The 22,213-nt window shown below is 43.0% G+C and overlaps 1 protein-coding gene and 4 long non-coding RNA genes across 5 annotated transcripts; 2 read left to right on the forward strand and 3 right to left on the reverse strand.

Annotated features, from left to right (window-relative positions):
- Positions 1–528: 528 nt before the first annotated feature.
- LOC124257059 lies at positions 529–2,217 on the reverse strand. Its single transcript, XR_006893178.1, has 3 exons — positions 1,279–2,217; positions 810–874; positions 529–627 (listed from the first exon to the last, which is right to left on the reverse strand). It is a non-coding gene; the product is annotated as an uncharacterized LOC124257059 (long non-coding RNA).
- A 6,112-nt stretch (positions 2,218–8,329) lies between these two features.
- On the reverse strand, positions 8,330–9,173 carry LOC124257069. The gene is made up of 3 exons (XR_006893180.1): positions 9,097–9,173; positions 8,626–8,690; positions 8,330–8,444 (listed from the first exon to the last, which is right to left on the reverse strand). It is a non-coding gene; the product is annotated as an uncharacterized LOC124257069 (long non-coding RNA).
- Positions 9,174–10,288: 1,115 nt separating this feature from the next.
- On the forward strand, positions 10,289–11,554 carry LOC124257050. The gene is made up of 2 exons (XR_006893171.1): positions 10,289–10,464; positions 11,468–11,554. It is a non-coding gene; the product is annotated as an uncharacterized LOC124257050 (long non-coding RNA).
- Positions 11,555–11,586: 32 nt separating this feature from the next.
- LOC124257043 lies at positions 11,587–15,519 on the forward strand. The gene is made up of 4 exons (XM_046691020.1): positions 11,587–11,794; positions 13,741–13,896; positions 15,026–15,148; positions 15,342–15,519. Exons 1-4 carry the CDS (start codon positions 11,773–11,775, stop codon positions 15,512–15,514), a joined length of 474 nt encoding a protein of 157 aa, XP_046546976.1. The 5' UTR covers positions 11,587–11,772; the 3' UTR covers positions 15,515–15,519.
- A 4,512-nt stretch (positions 15,520–20,031) lies between these two features.
- On the reverse strand, positions 20,032–22,118 carry LOC124257064. The gene is made up of 3 exons (XR_006893179.1): positions 21,944–22,118; positions 20,714–20,854; positions 20,032–20,254 (listed from the first exon to the last, which is right to left on the reverse strand). It is a non-coding gene; the product is annotated as an uncharacterized LOC124257064 (long non-coding RNA).
- Positions 22,119–22,213: the final 95 nt, after the last annotated feature.

The following is a 22,213-nucleotide window of genomic DNA, read 5'->3' on the forward strand; positions in this document are numbered from 1 at the left end:
GCCCTAGGGAGACCAGAGATTCAGAACCTGAGGAAATCTAGACTTGCTTTATTTAGGGCTTTAGCACTGCAGAGAGGGCTAGGCAGTAGGGAAAATAATGTGGTTCGGGGACTGTGAGACAGACTACACGTCCCTGTGTAACACAGGTTTGTCATCCACAGGACTGAAACTGGTTCACACAAATAGATAACGGGTTAGGAGGTGGGAGTTTGTTACCGTTCACTGGTATTGCTGATGTCAATATCATCATTGAATGACCTTTTGAAATATACTTTTCAAACTCGCAATCTGCACGTTTCTAACAACTCTTATTGTTTGTAGTACAAACATTTGGAACTGCATCAGTGTTGTAAAAGCAGCAATGAAAGCATTGTGTGATATACCATTGAGAGAGAGAGAGAGAGAGGTGAGAGAGAGAGAGAGAGAGAGAGAGAGAGAGAGGGGTTTGGCATGAAATTGTGAATTGTATGCAACATGACTTTAACATGCCCACATATCAGTGGGTAGATCACACCGCATCCCTGTAGCAGGACTGCGTCAGTCACGCACAGACAACAGACGCTACTTTTGTTGTTCTTCAATGGCCGATGATTTATTGGAGATATGGTATAGGTGAAAACGACAACCCTGAAACAATCAGGTGTACAATATAATAAATGCAGCAATATACACATATCCAAACACAGATATACACATATAATTCGTACATATGTTATAACATTACAAAATAGTTGCTTCAGTAAACAATTACTGTGTACAAAATGTATTTCATTTGATATACATGACATATATACAATATATAAACCTACCAGGTGTGTGGGCCTAGGTTTATTTCACACCTGGGGACGCTGCTGTATCTGTATTAAATGTTTGCCTGTAGAGAAAATAACAATAATATATACAGACATGCTAATGATGAACATATACAAAAGCATTCTCAGCACTGATACAGTAATCAAACACAAATTTGGCTGTAGCTGAGCAAGATATAAAACAATGCAAAATAAGACCTCATTCATTCATTCATTCATTCGTGCTTATTTTCATTCACCCATTTATGATTACAAAGCTATACTTGTGTTCATCCATTCATCACATGCTCACGTGGTTAACCTTGCCTTTTAATAATCATGTTACTAATATTACATTATAATGAATGTAGAGTATTTATCACCAACTTCACAGTACTAATTTAAGACTAACACACACTGATACAACTACAAGTTATATCTACAAATGATATACATGAACAATAAATAGATAAAATATCCAAATTACCTTAGAATATGATCCAAAGATATGATCCAAAGGTATGTCCAGAAAATGAACAAGACATGTTGACACACTGAAGATTGAATGTGGAGTGACCACAAACCTTGTAATGTGTAAAAGTGTAAAGCTTAGCTGATTGCCCAAGCTGGCTATAAAGACAAAAGAACGTAGGTGGGGAAGGGCTTATGTTATTGTGCTGTGTGGTGAACATGCGGTAAGCATGCTCAGTGAACTGGCTGTGAGTGATAGTTAGTTAAGGCAGGCTAAGTATCATGATAAAATAAAATGACTAAAGCTGTGCAATGAAATTTAAAGCATTTATTTACATGAATTCTAATCAATTTACAACATGTTAAAATATACAAAATCTGTTACTGCCACATACTTCCCTCCTGTGGAAAATGACGTCCACGTCATTCTTGGGGTTCGTCAATGAGTGAAAGAAGTGCTTTGGAAATGCCACTGCTGATGTGACCAATGACGCCGGTAGCAACTAACTGTTCTATGCGTCGACTCTTCTGATGCCAATCTGGATCAGAAGTCTGGCACATCACATATTCCCCGGACGTCTGCCATGTTGGTTTCTTAGTTTGGCGTCCAGAGCGTCGTGGAAGTGGTGTTGGTCTTGAGACAACTACAGGAGTTACAGGAGGAGATTCCCTTCCAAATGAGTCTTCTTGCTCTGATGTGTCTTCAGGTTCTGCTTCTGTGCAGTCTTCACTAGTATCAGTCTGCACGTGGTCGTCACCACCAGAAGCATTACCATCTGTCTCAGCAGACACCTGGTCGTCACCACTTGTCTGTGAGATAGATGTATCCTTGTCCACAGTACTCCCACTGATGAAAGTCTCGTCATCAGGAACTGCTGGAATTATCAACAGATCTTCCTCCTCTGACTCATTGTCCTGAGTGTCTTCTGATTCCACTGATGATTCGGTGACTGGTTTGGTCGTTTCCTGGATCTTGGTGCAGGTGTTGGCTGGTGTAGCTGGTGCGTTGGAAATTGGAACTGATCCTATAGACGTCCTTGATCTTGGTGCTGGCTGTGTGCCTCAGAAATGGCAATTGATCCTATAGGTAAGAGGTGATTCCGATGAAGGGTCCTCTTCCTCCCCTCTCCCGTTTCTCTCTGCACAACAAACACAGGGATATCCTGGTTTGGCTGCGAGAGAACAACAAACGGATCCTCTTCCCAGCGATCTGCCAACTTATGTTTTCCATCGAAGGCAAGTGCCTTTACTAGCACTCTGTCTCCAGTCTGAACAATCGCGCCACGCACTTTCAAGTCATAACCAGTCTTCTGTCTATCTTTGGCTGTCTCTGATGCTCTGGCTGCTAGCTCATAAGCCCCTTGAAGTTTCTTTCGAAGAGAATCCCCATATGATGAAACTGATCCATGTCCCTGGCTGGTTTCAATGCCAAAAGCCAGATCAATTGGCAGGCGAGGCTCTCGACCAAACATCAAGTAAAATGGGGAATGGTTGGTGGATTCATGCCTAGTACTGTTATATGCATGGACAAGGGGAGCAACATAGCTCTTCCAATCCGTCTTCTTGTCAGGCTGTAGAGTTCCGAGCATGCTGAGTAGTGTCCTGTTGAAACGCTCAACCATTCCATTGCCCATTGGATGATATGGAGTTGTCCTGCTTTTCTCCATTCCCAAGATGGTACATAGTTCCTTCATCAGACGGCTCTCAAAATTAGCTCCCTGGTCACTATGTATACGCTTGGGAATGCCATAGTGTAGAATGAAGTTTCTAAAGAACACTTCTGCTGTTGTTTTTGCAGTCATGTTGCGTGTTGGAATCGCTTGTGCATATCTTGTAAAATGGTCAGTTATGACAAGTACATACTGATGACCTCCTTTAGAAGCTTCTAGAGACAAAAAGTCAAGACAGACTAACTCCAAGGGCTGGGTGGTAGTTATGTTCATCAGAGGTGCACGAGCATTGATAGGAGACTTCCTGCGTAAACATCGGCCACATCTTTGAATGTAATCCTCCACATCCTTGTGCATTCCTGGCCAGAAGAAACGGTCACGTAGGAGCGATGATAATGTGCGGTCTCTCCCAAGATGTCCAACATCATCGTGCAATCCTCGCAATGCATCATCTATAAAGGCAGAAGGCAATACCAGCTGTTGTCGCTCTTGTCCATCCAGGATAACCTTTCTGTACAGAACTCCACTCTGTAATGTCAAGCTGTCAAAGTGCCGATAAAAAGCATTATTAGCTGGACATGGTGGATAATCCTGTCGTCTTGGTTTCTTCCTTGCTTTAACCAGCGCTATCCATGGTCTCAGAATGTCATCTGAAGACTGAGCCATTCTCCAGTCTCGCTGTGTCATTGCTGTGAGATGCTGTCCAGGTGGATCCATATCTGTGACCTCTGGTGATATGGAGAAGGATAGTGACTGTATAACAGGGTGACCTTGCAGAGTATTGCATACTGCTCTAACTGACTCAGCTGGCATCTGGGACTGTTGATGGCAATCCTCTATTCCCGGAGTCTGGAGAGTCCATCCGCATCCGCATTATTGAGGCCTGGCCTGTAGACAATGTCGAAGTTGTATGCAGCTAAAGCTGCCAGCCATCGGTGTCCTGTGGCATCAAGTTTGGCTGTGGTGAGTACATAAGTAAGAGGGTTATTATCTGTGTAGACAGTAAAGCTATTACCATACAGATAATCATGGAACTTTTCAGTCACCGCCCACTTGAGTGCTAGAAACTCAAGGCGATGAGCTGAATAGTTACCCTCAGACTTGCTAAGCCCTCTACTTGCGTAGCTGATGACTCTTTTAATTCCTTCCTGTTCTTGGTACAGAACTGCACCTAGGCCACAGGTGCTGGCATCAGTGTGCACCTCGAATGACTTGCTGTAATCAGCATATCCAAGGACAGGTGGTGAAGTGAGAAGATCCTTGAGCTGACAGAATGCTGATTGTTGAGACGGTCCCCACAGAAAAGGTTTATCAGCATCTGCAGTTCTTGTATTTCCACGTTTCTTGGGTCTTGTACTGGGCATTAAGGAAGTTAATGGTTTGGCAATCTTCGCAAAGTCTCGTACAAACTTACGGTAGTATCCTGTAAATCCCAGAAACTTTCGAACTTCCTCAGGATTTCCAGGAATAGGCCAATCCTTGATCCGTTGTACCTTATCTGGATCAGCTTCTATACCATGTTCTGAGACGACATGTCCAAGAAATTTGATCTTAGTCTTGAAGAAGGAGCACTTGTCTGGGGTGAGCTTCATTCCAGTGTCTCTGACTCTTTGAAGGATCTGTTGAAGACGCTCCAGATGTTCGTCATAGGTTGTGGAGAACACGATAATATCGTCCAGGTAAATTAGACATATTTTAAGGTGGAGTCCATCGAAACACTCAGCCATGAGCCTCTGATATGTTGCTGGGCTATTGCAAAGTCCAAATGGCATACGGTTGTATTCGAAAAAACCTAATGGACCAACGGTGAAGGCTGTTCTCTCCTTGTGGCACTCTTCAATTTCCACTTGATGATATCCGCTTTTCATGTCCAAGGTGCTGTAGAATTTGGATCCTGCAAGGGCATCAAACATCTCCTCTATGCGTGGCAGAGCGTAGGAGTCCTTTATGGTCTGTTGGTTAAGCTGTCGGAAGTCCACACACATGCGTAATTTTCCGCTTTTCTTACGCACCAATACAACATTAGATGACCAGGGTGAGAAGGAATGACGGATGACTCCACTTGTAAGAAGTTGTTGAAGATGTTCCTTCACTTCTTGGTACATGGCGGGTGGAATCCTTCTGTGCCTCTGCTTGAAGGGTCGGTCATCTTCAAGGTCAATCCTATGTTTCACTGTTGTCACATGTCCAATGTCCTGTTCGCCCGTGGAAAATACATCAAGAAACTGTGAAATGGTTTCCTTTCCAAGTCTGAGTTGTTCAGGCGTGACATCAGCCTCATTGAAATCCATTAAGTCCATGGCCTGTTGACCTTCATCCTGGGTAGGTGTTTTGGCTGGGAGATCTTCAATGGAGACAACTTGAAGCTCGCATAACAGGGCTCTTGTTGGAATAGATACAGTCCTTGTGGTGACATTAGAAACATGAACTTGAACCATGATCTTTCATCGTGATGGAAATCGACAATGGTTGGTGCAATGTCTAGATCAGGTGGAATAGCAGAGTTCTTGGTCGGTTGTACAACAGCACAGGTGTCTTTGTAGACTATAGGCTTGCACAAATATCCCTGGATAACCCCTCTCAGTGTTAGGTAGAATGGTAAAACGACCATGTTCAGCACTGCGAACCTTACCTAACGAATAGTTATGCCTTGCCAGTTCCCTCTCTTGTAAGAGCATATTGCGGAATGCCATATACCATGGTGTATGGATATCAGCCTTTTGAAGGAATCGGCTTCCATACTGATTCTTGCATTCATCCATGTAGCAAGATAAAATATTTGTGCCTAGCAGCACTGGGACTGTGGTGTTATACGGGGTATCAGGGACAACAAGCATAATGCAAGGCAGTTTAGCTGAGGTTGCACCTACACCCTGTACTTCAACCTCTATAAACCCATCATAAGGGAGATGCTGGCCATCTGCACACTCTATCTTCAGAATAGCATCTAAGGGCTGTAGGGGTGTAGCTGGTAGGGAGCGAACGTAAAAACTATGGGACACAGTTGACACTGTTGACCCAGTATCCAATAAGGCTCTTGCCTCTATCCCATTTACAAAAACTGTTCCTTCATTAGGTTTACCTATCAGGGTGGCTACCTGCTGACTGCTGTTGGGTGGGCGTTTGTGACCAAAGCCTATGGTTTGCCCCGTCCCATAGGCGTCTTCCTGTTTAAAGAGAACTTGGAATGATCCAGCCTAACTCGACATCCATACTGTAAGTGTCCTGGCTGTTTACATCTGAAGCAAATAGGCTCTTGGGTGTCTGGACATCTAGAACGATGCTGGTCCTGGGGGGTTCTTGAAGTTGGTTGATTCCACCTTTGAACCTGTGGTCCTGTCGGGGGCAATGACCAATGCTGCTCCTGAGATGGGTGTTGTGGATGCCAGTATGATTCTGACCCAACCGCTGTATTAAATCCCTGATGGCCATGTGAGTATTGCCATGGTGTCCTGTCGTCAGAATAAGAAGTGTCCCGTTGCTTCTTGAGCTCGGCAACTTCAGTTGTTAACTGTTTCAAGATCCCCTTGATCTCCTTCATCTCTGGATCCCGGACTGCTACAGCGGCCATATTGGGGGTTGCACCCTTCTTCCCAGTCCTTGCTCCCCTTTGCTGTAAGTCAGCCTCTGCTCGCCGAAGAGCTCGTAGGAGATCTTCATAACTGTTGCCCTGGTCAAATACATGTGCTGTCAGATCTCGCAGATCTGGTTTAGATCCTGACCATAGCTGGGTCCTCAACATCTCACTCCTGGTCTCTAGTGGGATGGATCCCTGTGTTGCAGCCTGGTTCAGTAGGTGTTCGAGCCTACAATCCCATACAGCAACATCTTCTGACTCTCCCTGGCGTGCACCATAAAAGCATGCTAACAATGACTGGTTCCTGTCAACACTGCCGAAAATACTTTCTAACTTTGAGATGAGCTGTTTTAAATCAGCTTCTGGCCCTAGGCACATAGCAATAGTGGCTGCCTTCCCACGTAAAGAATGCTGCACAGTATTGGCAACAGCTTGTTGAGACAACGATTTGTTCTGTAGCAAACATTCAACTTGGTACTTCCAGACTTCGAATGAAGTCTCGCCCTTCTGTTCACCTGAGAAGGATGGTAACCTTGGGGCTTGTGTCAAGGTAACTGGTGACGGAAAACCAGAAGGAGATTGCTTCTGAAATTTTCCTGAACTAACTGCACCTGAGGTTCATCTTCAGCCTCTACCTTGGCCTGAGTGTAACTCGTCATCCATTGTACTAAGTCCTCGGGGGCTATCGGACTTGGGCCAGGTCTTGAGCGCCTTGAAAGCTCCAATCAGATTCTTTACTTCTTCTGGTGTTGGTTCAGTCATAGTGACAGAAACGAGGGAAGTAGTCAAATGTAAACGAAGAAAAGCAGGTGTGGTAACCGTATAGGTAAACGTCCAAATGTTCGCGAAATGAGCTGGCCATTTGACTTCATGAAAGATGACAAAACAAAACAAAACCCCAAAACAATTTAGGGCTAAATGCATGAGAAGGTGTTAGTTGTGACTGAGTGCTTGGGATGGTCATGAATTGGCTGGGGCAGCAGAGTAAGGGGACACCCATAGGGTATGTCGACTAAACCTAACACAACGACTACCCATTCGTATGAACCACAACATCAAGCCAACAGAAGGAAACACAATTACTCATGATCCATGAAACCAGAAGCCTAAACGCAGAGAGAACAAACCATAACCATAACCTGTTGAACAACACAACACCTATTTATGACATTAACGTAGTTGTTGGTCTATTTACATGAATGCATAAATGCACTTTATTTGGTTTACTGCATGGAACTCAAACATTCATATAGGTTGGGTATTCTCATTCACGCACACAATCACCGAGGTTGAGGATTAAAACCCCACTAAATAACAGCTACGTTTATGGAAGTCAGTACTGAAGTGTATGAGCGCTCATTCTAAGTCTAAGTATTCACAACACATGCATGCAACAAGATCTAAATTGGCCAAGAAATATTGTGCACGCAGGCACAACCCGGGTACATGATATTCAGAAAAATGTACAAGCAAAAATTCAGAACATGTTCAAACATTGACTTGCATTAAATAATGAACATGTGTACATGAATTCCGTGTGTAAATAATGGTTCCTTGAACCGCCGTTTGCAAACGTCAAGTATAACATCAGCACAGATCTGTACATACAGTGTATAATATGTGTAGTTCAACCTACACTCAAGTGTCTCTATATCTGCAGGTAACAAGATACAAGTTGTATATATCACAGGACAAAACGCACCTCGCGTCACGTTGTTACCGTTGATCACGTCATGGTTCCGTGAGCGGTTGTGGATAGGATCTCGAATGTTGATGACAGCAAGCTCGCCCTCAAATCTCCAGTTAGGCCATTCCTCACTGGGGCTCCAATGTAGCAGGACTGCGTCAGTCACGCACAGACAACAGACGCTACTTTTGTTGTTCTTCAATGGCCGATGATTTATTGGAGATATGGTATAGGTGAAAACGACAACCCTGAAACAATCAGGTGTACAATATAATAAATGCAGCAATATACACATATCCAAACACAGATATACACATATAATTCGTACGTATGTCATAACTTTACAAAATAGTTGCTTCAGTAAACAATTACTGTGTACAAATGTATTTCATTTGATATACATGACATATATACAACATATAAACCTACCAGGTGTGTGGGCCTAGGTTTATTTCACACCTGGGGACGCTGCTGTATCTGTATTAAATGTTTGCCTGTAGAGAAAATAACAACAAATATATACAGACATGCTAATGATGAACATATACAAAAGCATTCTCAGCACTGATACAGTAATCAAACACAAATTTGGCTGTAGCTGAGCAAGATATAAAACAATGCATAAGATTCATTCATTCATTCATTCATTCATTCATTGCTTATTTTCATTCACCCATTTATGATTACAAAGCTATACTTGTGTTCATCCATTCATCACATGCTCACGTGGTTAACCTTGCCTTTTAATAATCAAGTTACTAATATTACATTATAATGAATGTAGAGTATTTATCACCAACTTCACAGTACTAATTTAAGACTAACACACACTGATACAACTACAAGTTATATCTACAAATGATATACATGAACAATAAATAGATAAAATATCCAAATTACCTTAGAATATGATCCAAAGATACGATCCAAAGGTATGTCCAGAAAATGAACAAGACATGTTGACACACTGAAGATTGAATGTGGAGTGACCACAAACCTTGTAAGGTGTAAAAGTGTAAAGCTACGCTGATTGCCCAAGCTGGCTATAAAGACAAAAGAACGTAGGTGGGGAAGGGCTTATGTTATTGTGCTGTGTGGTGAACATGCGGTAGCATGCATGCTCAGTGAACTGGCTGTGAGTGATAGTTAGTTACAAAAGGCAGGCTAAGATTTTATCATGATAAAATAAAATGACTACAACAAAAGCTGTGCAATGAAATTTAAAGCATTTAGTTTTACATGAATTCTAATCAATTTACAACATGTTAAAATATACAAAATCTGTTACTGCCACATATGCAGCTCTGTTGACACGAAGCTCTTGAAGTACAGATAAACACCGTTGTGTGGAACTTTGATGTATGGAACCAACGGTTGTCTCGAAGTAAATGCCTCCGAATTTGTTTCAGCCATTATTTAATGTTGTGTTGAACCTTGTGAAACTCGACGTATTTACGTGTTTCTTCAACTTCAACACAACGATGTTCGACTGTTTACAGGGTGTAAGGATAATACTGTTATCTGTAGATAGGTCATCACTGCAGTGCTAGATGAGGATGGTGACACTGACCCGGACAAATCCCTACATCTCACTTCCTTTGTACAAGGGGCGGTAGGGTAGCTTAGTGGCCAGAGCGCTCGCTCGTCACGACGAAGACCCGGGGTTCGGTTCCCCACATGGGTACAATGTGTGAAGCCCATGTCTGGTGTCCCGTGATGTTGCTGGAATATTGCTAAAAGTGGCGTAAAACCATACTCACTCAGTCACTGCTTGGCACATTATTCTGGAATATTTCGAAGGTATTCTGGCATTTACATTAGGTCAACGTATCAAAGTATTTATAGGAATGAGGGCTTTTTTTCGCTTGGAGAAAATACATACCTTTGCACCTGATCAGTATCCGTTACATGTGTACACACGTCTTGTTTACTGTCAATATAAACGACACAGTGATTACAGGGTGATGTGTCATTGCTACACGTATACACAGGTTTACTCTCAGGGGGATAGAGATGTGTAATATAAAGTACGCGATTTAGACGCTGACATGAAAGAACGTTATTTCAGAGAAAAATAAGAGAAGAGAGTGCATACTGTGACACTGTCCTGGAATATCGGAACTGCCTAGGTCACCAATATGTAGAATGACACAATGGATGAGCAACTGCTGTGTATTTTACAGACGGACCACGCTGATTGTATGATGGTCATGTATCGGATTTCACGACTGATGCTGCTGACATTCGTTGGCTTCACAGAACACGTAGGTGGGTGCTCGTTAAACGGAATAGTATTTTCCTGACATATGCGTTTAGCTACCTGATACTAGTATCGTAATATAAACTACTTACTCTTGTGCATATGTTCTTCATGCAGAATAGTCTTCCAATCCAATGTTTGCAGTGTCGTGTTAATGCGACTCACAACAACGGCGCCGAAGACCCGGGTTCGAATCCCCACATGGGTACAATGAGTGAAACCCATTTCTGGTGTCCCCCGCCGTGATATTGCTGGAATATTGCTAAAAGCGGCGTAAAACCAAACTCAGTAAGTCAGTCACAACAACGGTGATGCAATATACAGTGCCTTTCAGAAAGTGGTCAGATGTAACACATGCTGTATTTCGGAATTCATCATTGAGTACTTTCTGAAGGTAGTGGGTTCGAATCCCGATTCGGATTTAATGTAACAGAAAACTAAATCAACGTCTTCAGCGCTGCAAACCCGCGTAAGATGCGGGTCAGAATGAACCTTCAGTAACCAATGCATATGCATGTCGTAAGAGGCGACTGACGGGATCGGGTGGTCAGGCTCGTTGACTTGGTTGACACATGTCATCGGTTCCCAGTTGCACAGGTCGATGCTCGTGCTGTTGATCACTGGATTGTCTGGTCCAGACTCGATTATTTACAGACTGCCGCCATATAGCTGGAATATTGCCGAGCGCGGCGTAAAACTAAACTCACTCACTCACTTTAGCTCTGCAGCTATGAATTCATCAGCATGTTATTAGTATAGTTACTTCTCAATATTGAAAGAATGTCTATGTACTCAGAAACATTCGAGAAGGTGAAATAACCTTCAATCAGGAAGACTAAAACAGATAGTCGTGGGATGACATTAACGGCATGGGAAAATGTCTTTACTTGTAATGCAGAACAGCATACGAGTAATCCTTATCTTTTGTACATCACATTATACTTACTAACTTATTTTTGTCCCCGGGTTTAATAAGATTGTGACATCTTTTTCATGTGCGATTTTTATCAGGTTCTTTAGTCCTGACAAGTTCCCCCATGACAGTGACAGACGGAGAACTGTTCACCCTGATCTGCAGCAGTAACACAACTGTGGGACAATATAGATGACAGTGGAGCAGAGAAGATACAGTAGTCATCTCCACAACACAAGGTTCACACAGTCCCGATGTAGCCAACAATTACATCTTCAACAGGTATCTGTTAGGTCGGGTCAATGTGAGCTGTGATGCCACACAACACAATGTGACTCTCAGGATCAACTCCGCCGCAGACAATGGATCCAGGTGGCAGTGTGTGGATAATGTCAACACTCAGATGAGCAATACGATGGCGATATGTGAGGCGCTGTGTTTTCTTTGTTCATTATCAGCAACAACATTACATCATTAGATTTGTCAGCACCAAGCCGTTGGTCGACAACAAAATAAACACCCAAGACATGCATCATTTTGGACATTCCCCCAACTGAAAGATCAAACTTCAGCACAGCCTCTTACAACATACATTCTGTAACCAGACACAAAACGGCTGTTTCTACAATATCTGTACATCAACATAATCTGAAACCACCAGATATCCTGGTGAGATGTACAAAACTGCTTCAATAATGTAGATTTACTTACCAGTTGCCGTGCAACATTAATATATCCCAACTCAATGATAGTGTCTGCATTAATTCTAACTTCTGGTAACTAAAGTTATCTCCCTTAGACTGTCAGCGCCTGTCACAACACACCCGCTTATCGTCTAGTCAAATTTCTAAGAAATGTGGAGTTTAATGATGCATGAGGCATTTTTGAGTAAAAGCCAGCAAATAGCATTTTCTAGGGTAGTTTTTCGTGCTGAATACGAATCTGTTGTTTGCTAAGCTCAAAAATGCCTAATTAGGTCACAAATAGGGGTCAAAGGTCAATGAGTGCAAAATTCAAATTTTTAAAAAGTGTTTTATTTATCATTCTCCATCCATACAATGAACTCTTTTTACAATATATTGATTAATAATGTTACCAAAGGATTTCACAATGTTGGATTTCATGGAAATGCTGAAGGAAAAAAATTGTATTTTTGCAAATATTTCCCTTATGGAGCGACTTTTAGATTTTGCGTGAAGAGCTACTTTTTACAAGCATTTTGGCTAAAAAATGCAAAGCAAGGCTGAATGTTTTCCTTTTGTTGACAGAATTATATTCCAGGCAAACTGTTTAGATCACAAAATTTGCATAATAAGCGCATAATTACTTCAAAGGTTAATGAGTGTGACAGGATGCGATAGGCGTTTTTACATGTATGCCACACGAATGCTTTTATACCGCTTCACATGCATGTCAAATGTATCAAATGAAACTGCTTTCATTCATCCAGTGAGGTTGATTAATGATTTTAGCAACATAATTACCCACAGAACAGTTCAGGAAATCACAGGAACAGGTGGGAACCCTATCCGATAATGTGTCAAATACATAGTATGAAGATGAAGGCGAAAGTGGAAAGTATATGCATACAAGCCATTGCTATGACTGAAGGATCGAGGCTGTACTAAAAGACTTTGCTATCACATATTTGGTTTTAGGAATCTTTGTGCCAGAGGATTTTGTTTGTTGGCGCACTGCTTGTACTTTTTTATTCAAAAGGTGCAGTGTGTGTGTGTACCAGGAGAGGTCATCAGTGGCGGTATATACGTAGCCAGCGGTATATACGTAGCCAGCGGTATATACGTAGCCAGCGGTATATACGTAGCTGGCATACACAAATTAGGGAAAAATAAATGTAAGGCTTGCCAAGGAACAGTCAAATGCTTCACAAGGAAATAAACAGACTGGTGTTTCAGATGAAGGATACTGCTCTTTACTCAGGGGTACTTCAACAGTGGACTTGACCTTGTGTATTTTCTGTCAGAGTGCCGAAAGCAAGCAGAAGACGAGCCATGTTTCTACCCTAATAATACATTCTAAAGTGTACACAAATGCAAAATATGCACACAAGGTCTGTGTACGTATTATAGACGTGAATGATTTAATAGCAGCCGAATCATGCTATCACATTGACTAAGTAAATTTCTGTGGGATGCCAAAAGGGCAGAAACTTATTATTGTCCGTGATAAGGCACTATATCACACCACACTTCTCTAAAAAGAAATAATAATATAATATAGGCCAAACTATTGTGTGACATTGTACCTTTAATGACGTAAACCACTCACTCACTCGCTCACTAACAGAATGTGACTAAGACGGAAAGTTTTAACCTTTTGGTACTTATTAACTTGTCCCCCTTTGCTTCAGATGTGACTGTTCCCCAGTCAACACACTCTGCATCAGTTTCTACAGTTTCTACAACAACCACAACAGCATCATCATCGTCGGCGTCAATAATTCCCCCAGGTGACACTAGTATGTCCATCAGTACTCCCCCTGTGACAACGACACGGCAGTGTCCAGGTACGCTCGTGACGGACACTGGCTTTACTTTCAGATAAAACCCAGATCTGCTGGACTAGTAAAACAGAAAACATATTTCGTGGGGCGTGGTGGGCGAGCTGTCTAAGGCGCCAGGCTAGTGATCCAACGAGCTTGAGGTGCCGGGATCGAGCCCACCTGTGACCGGGTGTAAAAACCTCGGAGTCAACTCTGTGTGCAAACTCTCTCAGTGTTGTCACAACCTCTAGTGTACAGTACTTAAACAACCCAATCCGTTGGTAGATGACCAGATGGTGGCCTCATGAATACGTGCAAACACTTAGTTGCGAGTGCAGCAATGTGCAGTAAACTTGGACAAAGTACTGTGACTATGTGTCCCAGTCCACCCAGCTGTGAATGGGTACCGAGTAAAGATGCGAAAGTCACATTAACTCGGTGCGCCTAGTGGCTGCAAGAGTTGTATGATGCCCCAGGGAGTTGAGATTGATAATGCAATGTGACGTTTGAGACTGACATCCGATAATCGAGGGGAAAACAACTTGTGAAGCGCCTTAGAGTGATCTGGAAGTAGGTCATATAGGGTGCTAAAGAAATGTGGCATATAATAATAACAAAAAAAGTACTAGAAAAGTGAATCAAGTGTTAAAAGTTATCAATATCGCTTCCTGAAATCAGGAGCTCAACCTACAAGATTGTCACAGAACTAAGCATCATTGCAGACACCGAGAATGTTGTATAACTTGACCAGAGTTACATATACTGTTTCATGTTGTGTAGTTGACCAGTTAAACATATGCAGTGACTTAAAACAACTGGAGCGATACGTTTTCACATTGTTTGAAATTGCATACATTATAAAAATAAAGTATATACACTTAAACGATTACCATGTTGTTTTATGTTTATTGTTTAGATTGTGTAGTATGTTTGAGCAATGTTACATCTACTCAGTTTAACACTGTTATGGTCATTAATGTCTGTAGTATTCATTCATACAGCACGACAACAGATTCGGGGAGATATTTGTGTCCACGTGTTGGGAAACCGTTCACTGATTGTAATTCCGACTCTGTTCTGGTAGCGTGAGCCCTGAGCCCTAACAAAATTCGAATTTTGACCCAGGACAGTGACTGTTGTTTCCCATTTACAGCGTGTGTTACCTCCTCCAGTGGCGTCTACGTAGCAGCTGGAACTGTTGGCGGTGCTGTGTTCGGCAGCGTCGTCACTGTCGTTGTCGTCGCCCTGTGGACGCACAACAAGAACAAGACCAAAGGTGTGGAATATGCCTTGTTATAGGTGTTGCATGCATGATGTTATCACAAAAACAAGAACGAGAATGACTTAGACAGTCAAAAACACAAGAATGCTTTGTACACTAAACATGCTAAGACACGAGTGACGCAAACGAAAATGTCATAAAACACACTCCGTACTTGAAGTAACATTTGAAGTGTTATTTGTCTCAGATGCCCAAACTACAAACGTTTACGCCTCTACATCAGCGTACGAGGACGTCGATCACCAATACGCCATGGCTCCGAGGCAGTACGTCAACACCGTGGAGGGTGCAGAGACACCACACTACGTGAATACAGAAAGGGATACAGGAGACACAGCCTACTACAACACTACACAGTGAACACCGTGGAGGTTCAGAGACACCACACTACGTGAATACAGACAGGAGACATGGCCTGCTACAACACTACACAGTGAACACCGTGGAGGTTCAGAGACACCACACTACGTGAATACAGACAGGAGACATGGCCTACTACAACACTACACAGTGAACACCGTGGAGGTTCAGAGACACCACACTACGTGAATACAGACAGGAGACATGGCCTGCTACAACACTACACAGTGAACACCGTGGAGGTTCAGAGACACCACACTACGTGAATACAGACAGGAGACATGGCCTGCTACAACACTACACAGTGAACACCGTGGAGGTTCAGAGACACCACACTACGTGAATACAGACAGGAGACATGGCCTACTACAACACTACACAGTGAACACCGTGGAGGTACAGAGACACCACACTACGTGAATACAGACAGGAGACATGGCCGACTACAACACTACACAGTGAACACCGTGGAGGTACAGAGACACCACACTACGTGAATACAGACAGGAGACATGGCCTACTACAACACTACACAGTGAACACCGTGGAGGTACAGAGACACCACACTACGTGAATACAGACAGGAGACACGGCCGACTACAACACTACACAGTGAACACCGTGGAGGTACAGAGACACCACACTATGTGTATTACCTGGACTTCTGGGACATGAGTGTAGCGTCAGAAAACAACGACGTTCATCCCAACATGACACTAGTAGTGGTTAAAGCGTTGGCTCGTCACGCCGAAGACCCGGGTTCGATTCCCCACATGGGCACAATGTGTTAAGCCCATTTCTGGTGTCCCCCGCCGTGATATTGCTGGAATATTGCTAAAAGCGGCGTAAAACTAAACTCAGTCAGTCAGTCAGTGACACTAGTAGGCCAGATGTGGCAGACGCTACTTGGGTACATATGTCCGAACTGATCTCTTAGACCCTCGAATCCACACCTTTCATCTGGTGTCAAGGCTTTGGTGGTTTGGTCAGGCGGTGAGGTGGCCGAGTGGTTAAAGCGTTCCCTCCCACGCCCAGGTCACATTCCATGTTCAGGTACGTTGTCTGAAGCTCATTTCTGGTGTCCCTGACATGGAATTGTCTAATACCAGTTAAAACGGCGGGACTTATAAAACGGCTGTACTTATAAAACGTGTACCTGGATTCAGACTTGGCGCCCAAGACACCCGAGATGTGAGGAGTGATATTGTTGATCTTTGTTGTAAAACAATAGTGACGATGCTCTCGGCTTTAAGTCGTAACTGACATTATCCTCTATTTCAGTGCAGTGTTATACAGATAATATTTCTTCCCTTGCCGTCACATTGACATCACTTCCCGGATAAACTTGCTGATGCGTCTGGGAAACCGAGCAATGCACCGCGAGGATGTGGGCGGCGTCAGAATGTGGACCTGAGATTAGGAGACCCGCCCTATTTGGCGTTGTGTTGAGTGATCGCAGCTGTTCCATGCACTTAAACTATCTTTAGTTGAAGTTAAACGTAAATATTGAAGTTGATCCTTGCTACTGCCATAACAGCACACCTAATAGCAAGAATGTACAGTGACCAGTTATTCAGTCGTGTATAAAAGACTGAAATGGACATAAAAAGATGGAATTAGTTCTACAATAATGGGTAAATAAAATCAGTAATGACTTGATAATTTAAAAGGTGTACACTAGTGTTGGGAATTGGTTAAAATCTCATAATTGATGATTGGTTTATTACAACCGATCAATCATTGAAAAAAATTGGTTAGCGTCATTAATGTTTGTTAATGCACAAAAATATAAGGAAAAAACATGTAGTTCTTTTGGGGTGTTTTGGCAAAATTTCACTTCTTTAAAGGATGACTAGTATGCCAGGAGCATAAATTTCTTGGAGTCTTTAAGATAAATTCAATCATGACTTGAAACGAGCTTGTAGTGCTTATGAAATGTAACAGACAAAAACAACCTTGTGAAAAATATTGTTTATGAAAACAAGTGTTTAAGAATTGTTTGTGTTCGATTATGAGAAAACATGATCGATTGCTTGGTCGTTTAGTCACTGCGACCAATCTTCGATTATTTCAATTAATCGGACCACCACTAGTGTACACAGACATGTTCACATCGTCCATGTTTGAGCGTATGCTTCTCTATGTTATTGATGACCTTTTTAAGGAAATAATCTAATCGAGTTTATGTGTTGAGATAACCACAGTCAACATGGCGTGAAGTCTGTGGTCTGACATGACAATGACAAACAGCATGTGAGCAATAATCACTCAGATGACATGTCAAAATTAAAGTATCTGACCGAAATTGAAACGTCAGCAAATCACAGAAACAGACCCATATTTCAAAACACACAAGATTATATCCAGGCGCCATCATCTCCGATTGCCAATGGATGATTGTCTCGCTCTTCATTGCTGGGCTCCTGTAGCGCTGTTGGAACCCGTGAAGACCCGGGTTAGAATTGGTTTTCAGCAACCCATGCATTCCGTTAAGGGGCGAGGAACGTGATCGGATGGCCAGGCTCGCTGACTTGGTTGACACACGTCATCGTATCCCAACTGCATATATCGATGCTCATGCTGTTGATCACTGGATTGTCTGGTCCTGACTGGATTATTTACAGACTGCCGCCAAATAGCTGGAATATTGCTTATTTCGACGTTACATAACGAAGTAACAAACCTGAACAGTTGTTGGGAGACAGGATGTTGGGAGAAGGCAATCTACAGCTCGTTCATCTTGAAACAGGTCCAGTAGGGGTTACCTATCATCGTGTACCGGGATATTTTAATCTTTATCTGCTGGATGATTGTTTGATATCATCAAAACGTGATACTTAACAAACGTTGAAAAGTACATATCAATGTTCATACGCTACCGGATTTGCAACAGTACATGTATTTCATTAGAGGCGAGGTGAGGTGAAATTGGGTTTTACGTCGTTAATGAATATTTCGCTCATATGACGACGTATTTCCTTAGAACAAACAGACATTGCTCTTCATATTTACATGTGTCATTTGAATTGGGTGATCAAACTAACACACCCACCCATTAGATACCGTGTTAAAGGAACTCGTTTATCTTCTATGGTATCCCACGAATACAGTATTCCCTGTTCATGTCAACACAATTACTGTTACATTGTGACTTTCTCTGTAACCAAGTGTAGCAGCCAGAGATGACGAAACGTTATGGATGATCAACTTCTTTATTTTCGCAATGGCGATGTTTTGGTATAGATTCTTTTACCGTTTTCAAGCATATGATATCCCTAAAGTTTTGTCATCTCTATACCACCAACTTCTAGAATGCCACTCAAACAAATGTAACCACCAGGCTTAAACGAGGGTGGAACACAATTCGTTCATTGATACGTTTGTTACTAAGACTTCAGAGGAGTATGCGTTACTGGTTCATCTAAAGTACAGTCTGGGTGCTCACACTGTTTCACATCGTAGCACGAGAGGGGATCGCAGCACGTCCCTTAGACTAATGCTTAGTCTCTGAATATATATAATTTTGATAGTAACAAACAAGCCCATTTAAATTCAAAAGGAGCCCTAGGGAGACCACAGATTCAGAACGTGAACCTGAGGAAATCTAGACTTGCTTTATTTAGGGCTTTAGCACTGCAGAGAGGGCTAGGCAGTAGGGAAAATAATGTGGTTCGGGGACTGTGAGACAGACTACACATCCCTGTGTAACACAGGTTTGTCATCCACAGGTAGATAACGGGTTAGGAGGTGGGAGTTTGTTACCATTCACTGGTATTGTCGATGTCAGTATCATAATTGACTGACCTTTTTGAAATATACTTTTCGAACTCGCAATCTGCACGTTTCTAACAACTCTTATTATTTGTAGTACAAACATTTGGAACTGCATTAGTGTTGTAAAAGCAGCAATGAAAGCATTGTGTGATATACCATTGAGAGAGAGAGAGAGCGAGAGAGAGAGAGAGGTTTGGCATGAAATTGTGAATGGTATGCAACATGACTTTAACATGCCCACATATCAGTTGGTAGATCACACCGCATCCCGGTCGTGTTGAGCCTAAATCATTGAACGTACTTCCGGGTTGGAAAGATGCACGCCCTAGTTACTATTTACAATATCTTGTGACTCGAGAAATGCGCAGCTCTAGTCTGCAAACTGTGAGTGACAAAGTAGCTATAGCTGGAATATTGCTGAGTGCGGCGTAAAACTAAACTCACTCACTCACTCACTCACTCTATGACAGAAAAAACGGCCACATAATAGGTGGAAGGTAAACAAGCACACCTTCATCCTGAGATGCACAGACTCACAAAGTTTGTAAGCACCTGTATCAAGAGATTGTCAAATAACGTCAGTCAACACTTATAGATGCACAGCTGTTACGACGTCACAACAGGGAATTCAAATCCCACAAAACAGCTGTCAGTATGTAAGAGACATATTGTCACTTAATATTGATCTTATTCTCATTAACAGACAAAGCAATGAACATACAAGAAAGGACAAACAGGAATAGTGTTATGCGAAATGAAGTTTAATAGAAGGCCCACTCCAAGATGTAGAACCAGTAGTAGGTCATGTGATACCCCTCGCGTGAGTCCATGGTGAAGCAGCCAGGGGAGAAGCGACTCACGTGGGTTCGTTGATTTTGGGACCAGGTAAGTCCCGTTCCACTGTAGGGAGCATGTAGGGGGTGAGGCATCCTCTATAACGGAGGAATAGAAGGTCAGATCCACCTGCTGTAGACAGAAAGGGGACAATGTTAACGTTGCCTGGTTACCAACGTCACGTGGGAAGATGGCGGAACCGGCGTTTGTTTGTTGTTTAACGCTGTGGCGGTCTGGAAATAATCGGGTCTGGACCAGACAATCCAGTGCTCAGCAGTATAAGCATCGATCTATCCAACGGGGATACGATGAGCTGTGTCAAAAAAGTTAGCGAGCCGAGACTTGCTAGATAGATAGAGGGATATAAGGCATCACATGACATTCAGTTTTCCCCGTGACAAATATATAGATACAAACAGAGTTCAGTGAACCGGACACAAAGGATATAAATACTACTTTTGTCTGACCATCTCTGTTTATGTACTATACATTTTAGGTGTGCTATCATTATGATAACATTTTTAAACTTTAGCATAGTAACCACACCGTCCCCTTCTGAGCTTGTCCAGCAATATGAAGCTTATACCACACCATGGACGTCTTCTGTCCCTGCAGCTGCTGGACGTTGAACCTGAGAGGACCTCGGTCACATGACCCGACAGAAATGGCGTCTGATAGGTTGTATTTGACCCCGGATATTAACATAGGGGTCGCAATGGGTCAATGCATCCACTGTGAAATAGATGTGTTCCATAGTTTAAACATCACATGAGAATGAACTACTATTGTAATAACTTTATATAACTTTCCACGACAAATCCCTAACCCACTCTTTCACTCGTTCTTGTCATTGTACACGTTCTACTCTTCCACACTTTGAAAGTGCCATTTCAACCACCACAACACTGACTCACCCACCATGTAATGTCAACGTCGCTTTAACTCACATTAACTCAACGTCATACTATACTCAACCACACCATGTCAACGTCAATCTATTCACTCAATTCACACAGTCCTGTACATAGAACCTGTATATATGTTATGGGCTTAGAGCATGTCCCTCAGTGATGTGGATGAGGCGCTATAAAAGTACGCTAATTATCATTAATATTAGGCTACATCAACGTTGTTCCCAACCACACATCAATGCCATTCTACCTACTCCCTCTGCTCTACCCACACGCTCACTGCAAGTTAACGAGTGCTCACATACCCCCATCAACGTGGCCCATACAACATACCTACCTCCACGTCAGCGTCGCCCTACACCCTATCTCTACACCCTATTCCCACGTCAGCGTCGCCCTACACCCTACCTCCACGTCAACGTCGCCCTACACCCTACCTCCACGTCAACGTCGCCCTACAACCTACCGCCACGTCAACGTCGCTCTGCAACCTACCTCCACGTCAACGTCGCCCTCCATCCCTACCTCCACGTCAACGTCGCCCTACACCCTACCTCCACGTCAACGTCGCCCTGCACCCTACCTCCCACGTCAACGTCGCCCGCCACACCCTACCTCCCACGTCAACGTCGCCCTACAACCTATCTCCACGTCAACGTCGCCCTACACCCTACCTCCACGTCAACGTCGCCCTACAACCTACCTCCACGTCAACGTCACCCTACCTCCACGTCAACGTCGCCCTACAACCTACCTCCTCGTCAACGTCGAACTAATCACTCCACGTTAACGTCACTCTATTCATGTACTCCTCGTTATAACGCCTCTCCTTTCAACCAATCGAAGTTAACGGCACTCATTCAACTCATTCTCTTCAGCGTCACTCCACTTACTCTCTCTCTCAACTTACTTTTCGTCCCAGGTGTCATTCACAGTGACAAGAAACTTGATCCCCACCTTCCCATCCAAATCTCCGTACAGGTCTACTGAATCCTCTTTCCCTTCCACAAAACATACAACCAGTAATGTGAGGAGCAGAGCTAAATACATGGTGACAAAGATATAGATAAGGAATCTCAACCAAAACCCGAGACAAACGCGATAAGACCTGACGCATGCGCAGAGACCGTGTTATAGCAGTGTATTTATGTTCCAGGAATTAATGTACTTTGATACAACG

This window comes from Haliotis rubra, unplaced genomic scaffold, assembly GCF_003918875.1.
Source record: "Haliotis rubra isolate DU_JTF1 unplaced genomic scaffold, ASM391887v1 Scf1169, whole genome shotgun sequence".
Taxonomy (NCBI): domain Eukaryota; kingdom Metazoa; phylum Mollusca; class Gastropoda; order Lepetellida; family Haliotidae; genus Haliotis; species Haliotis rubra.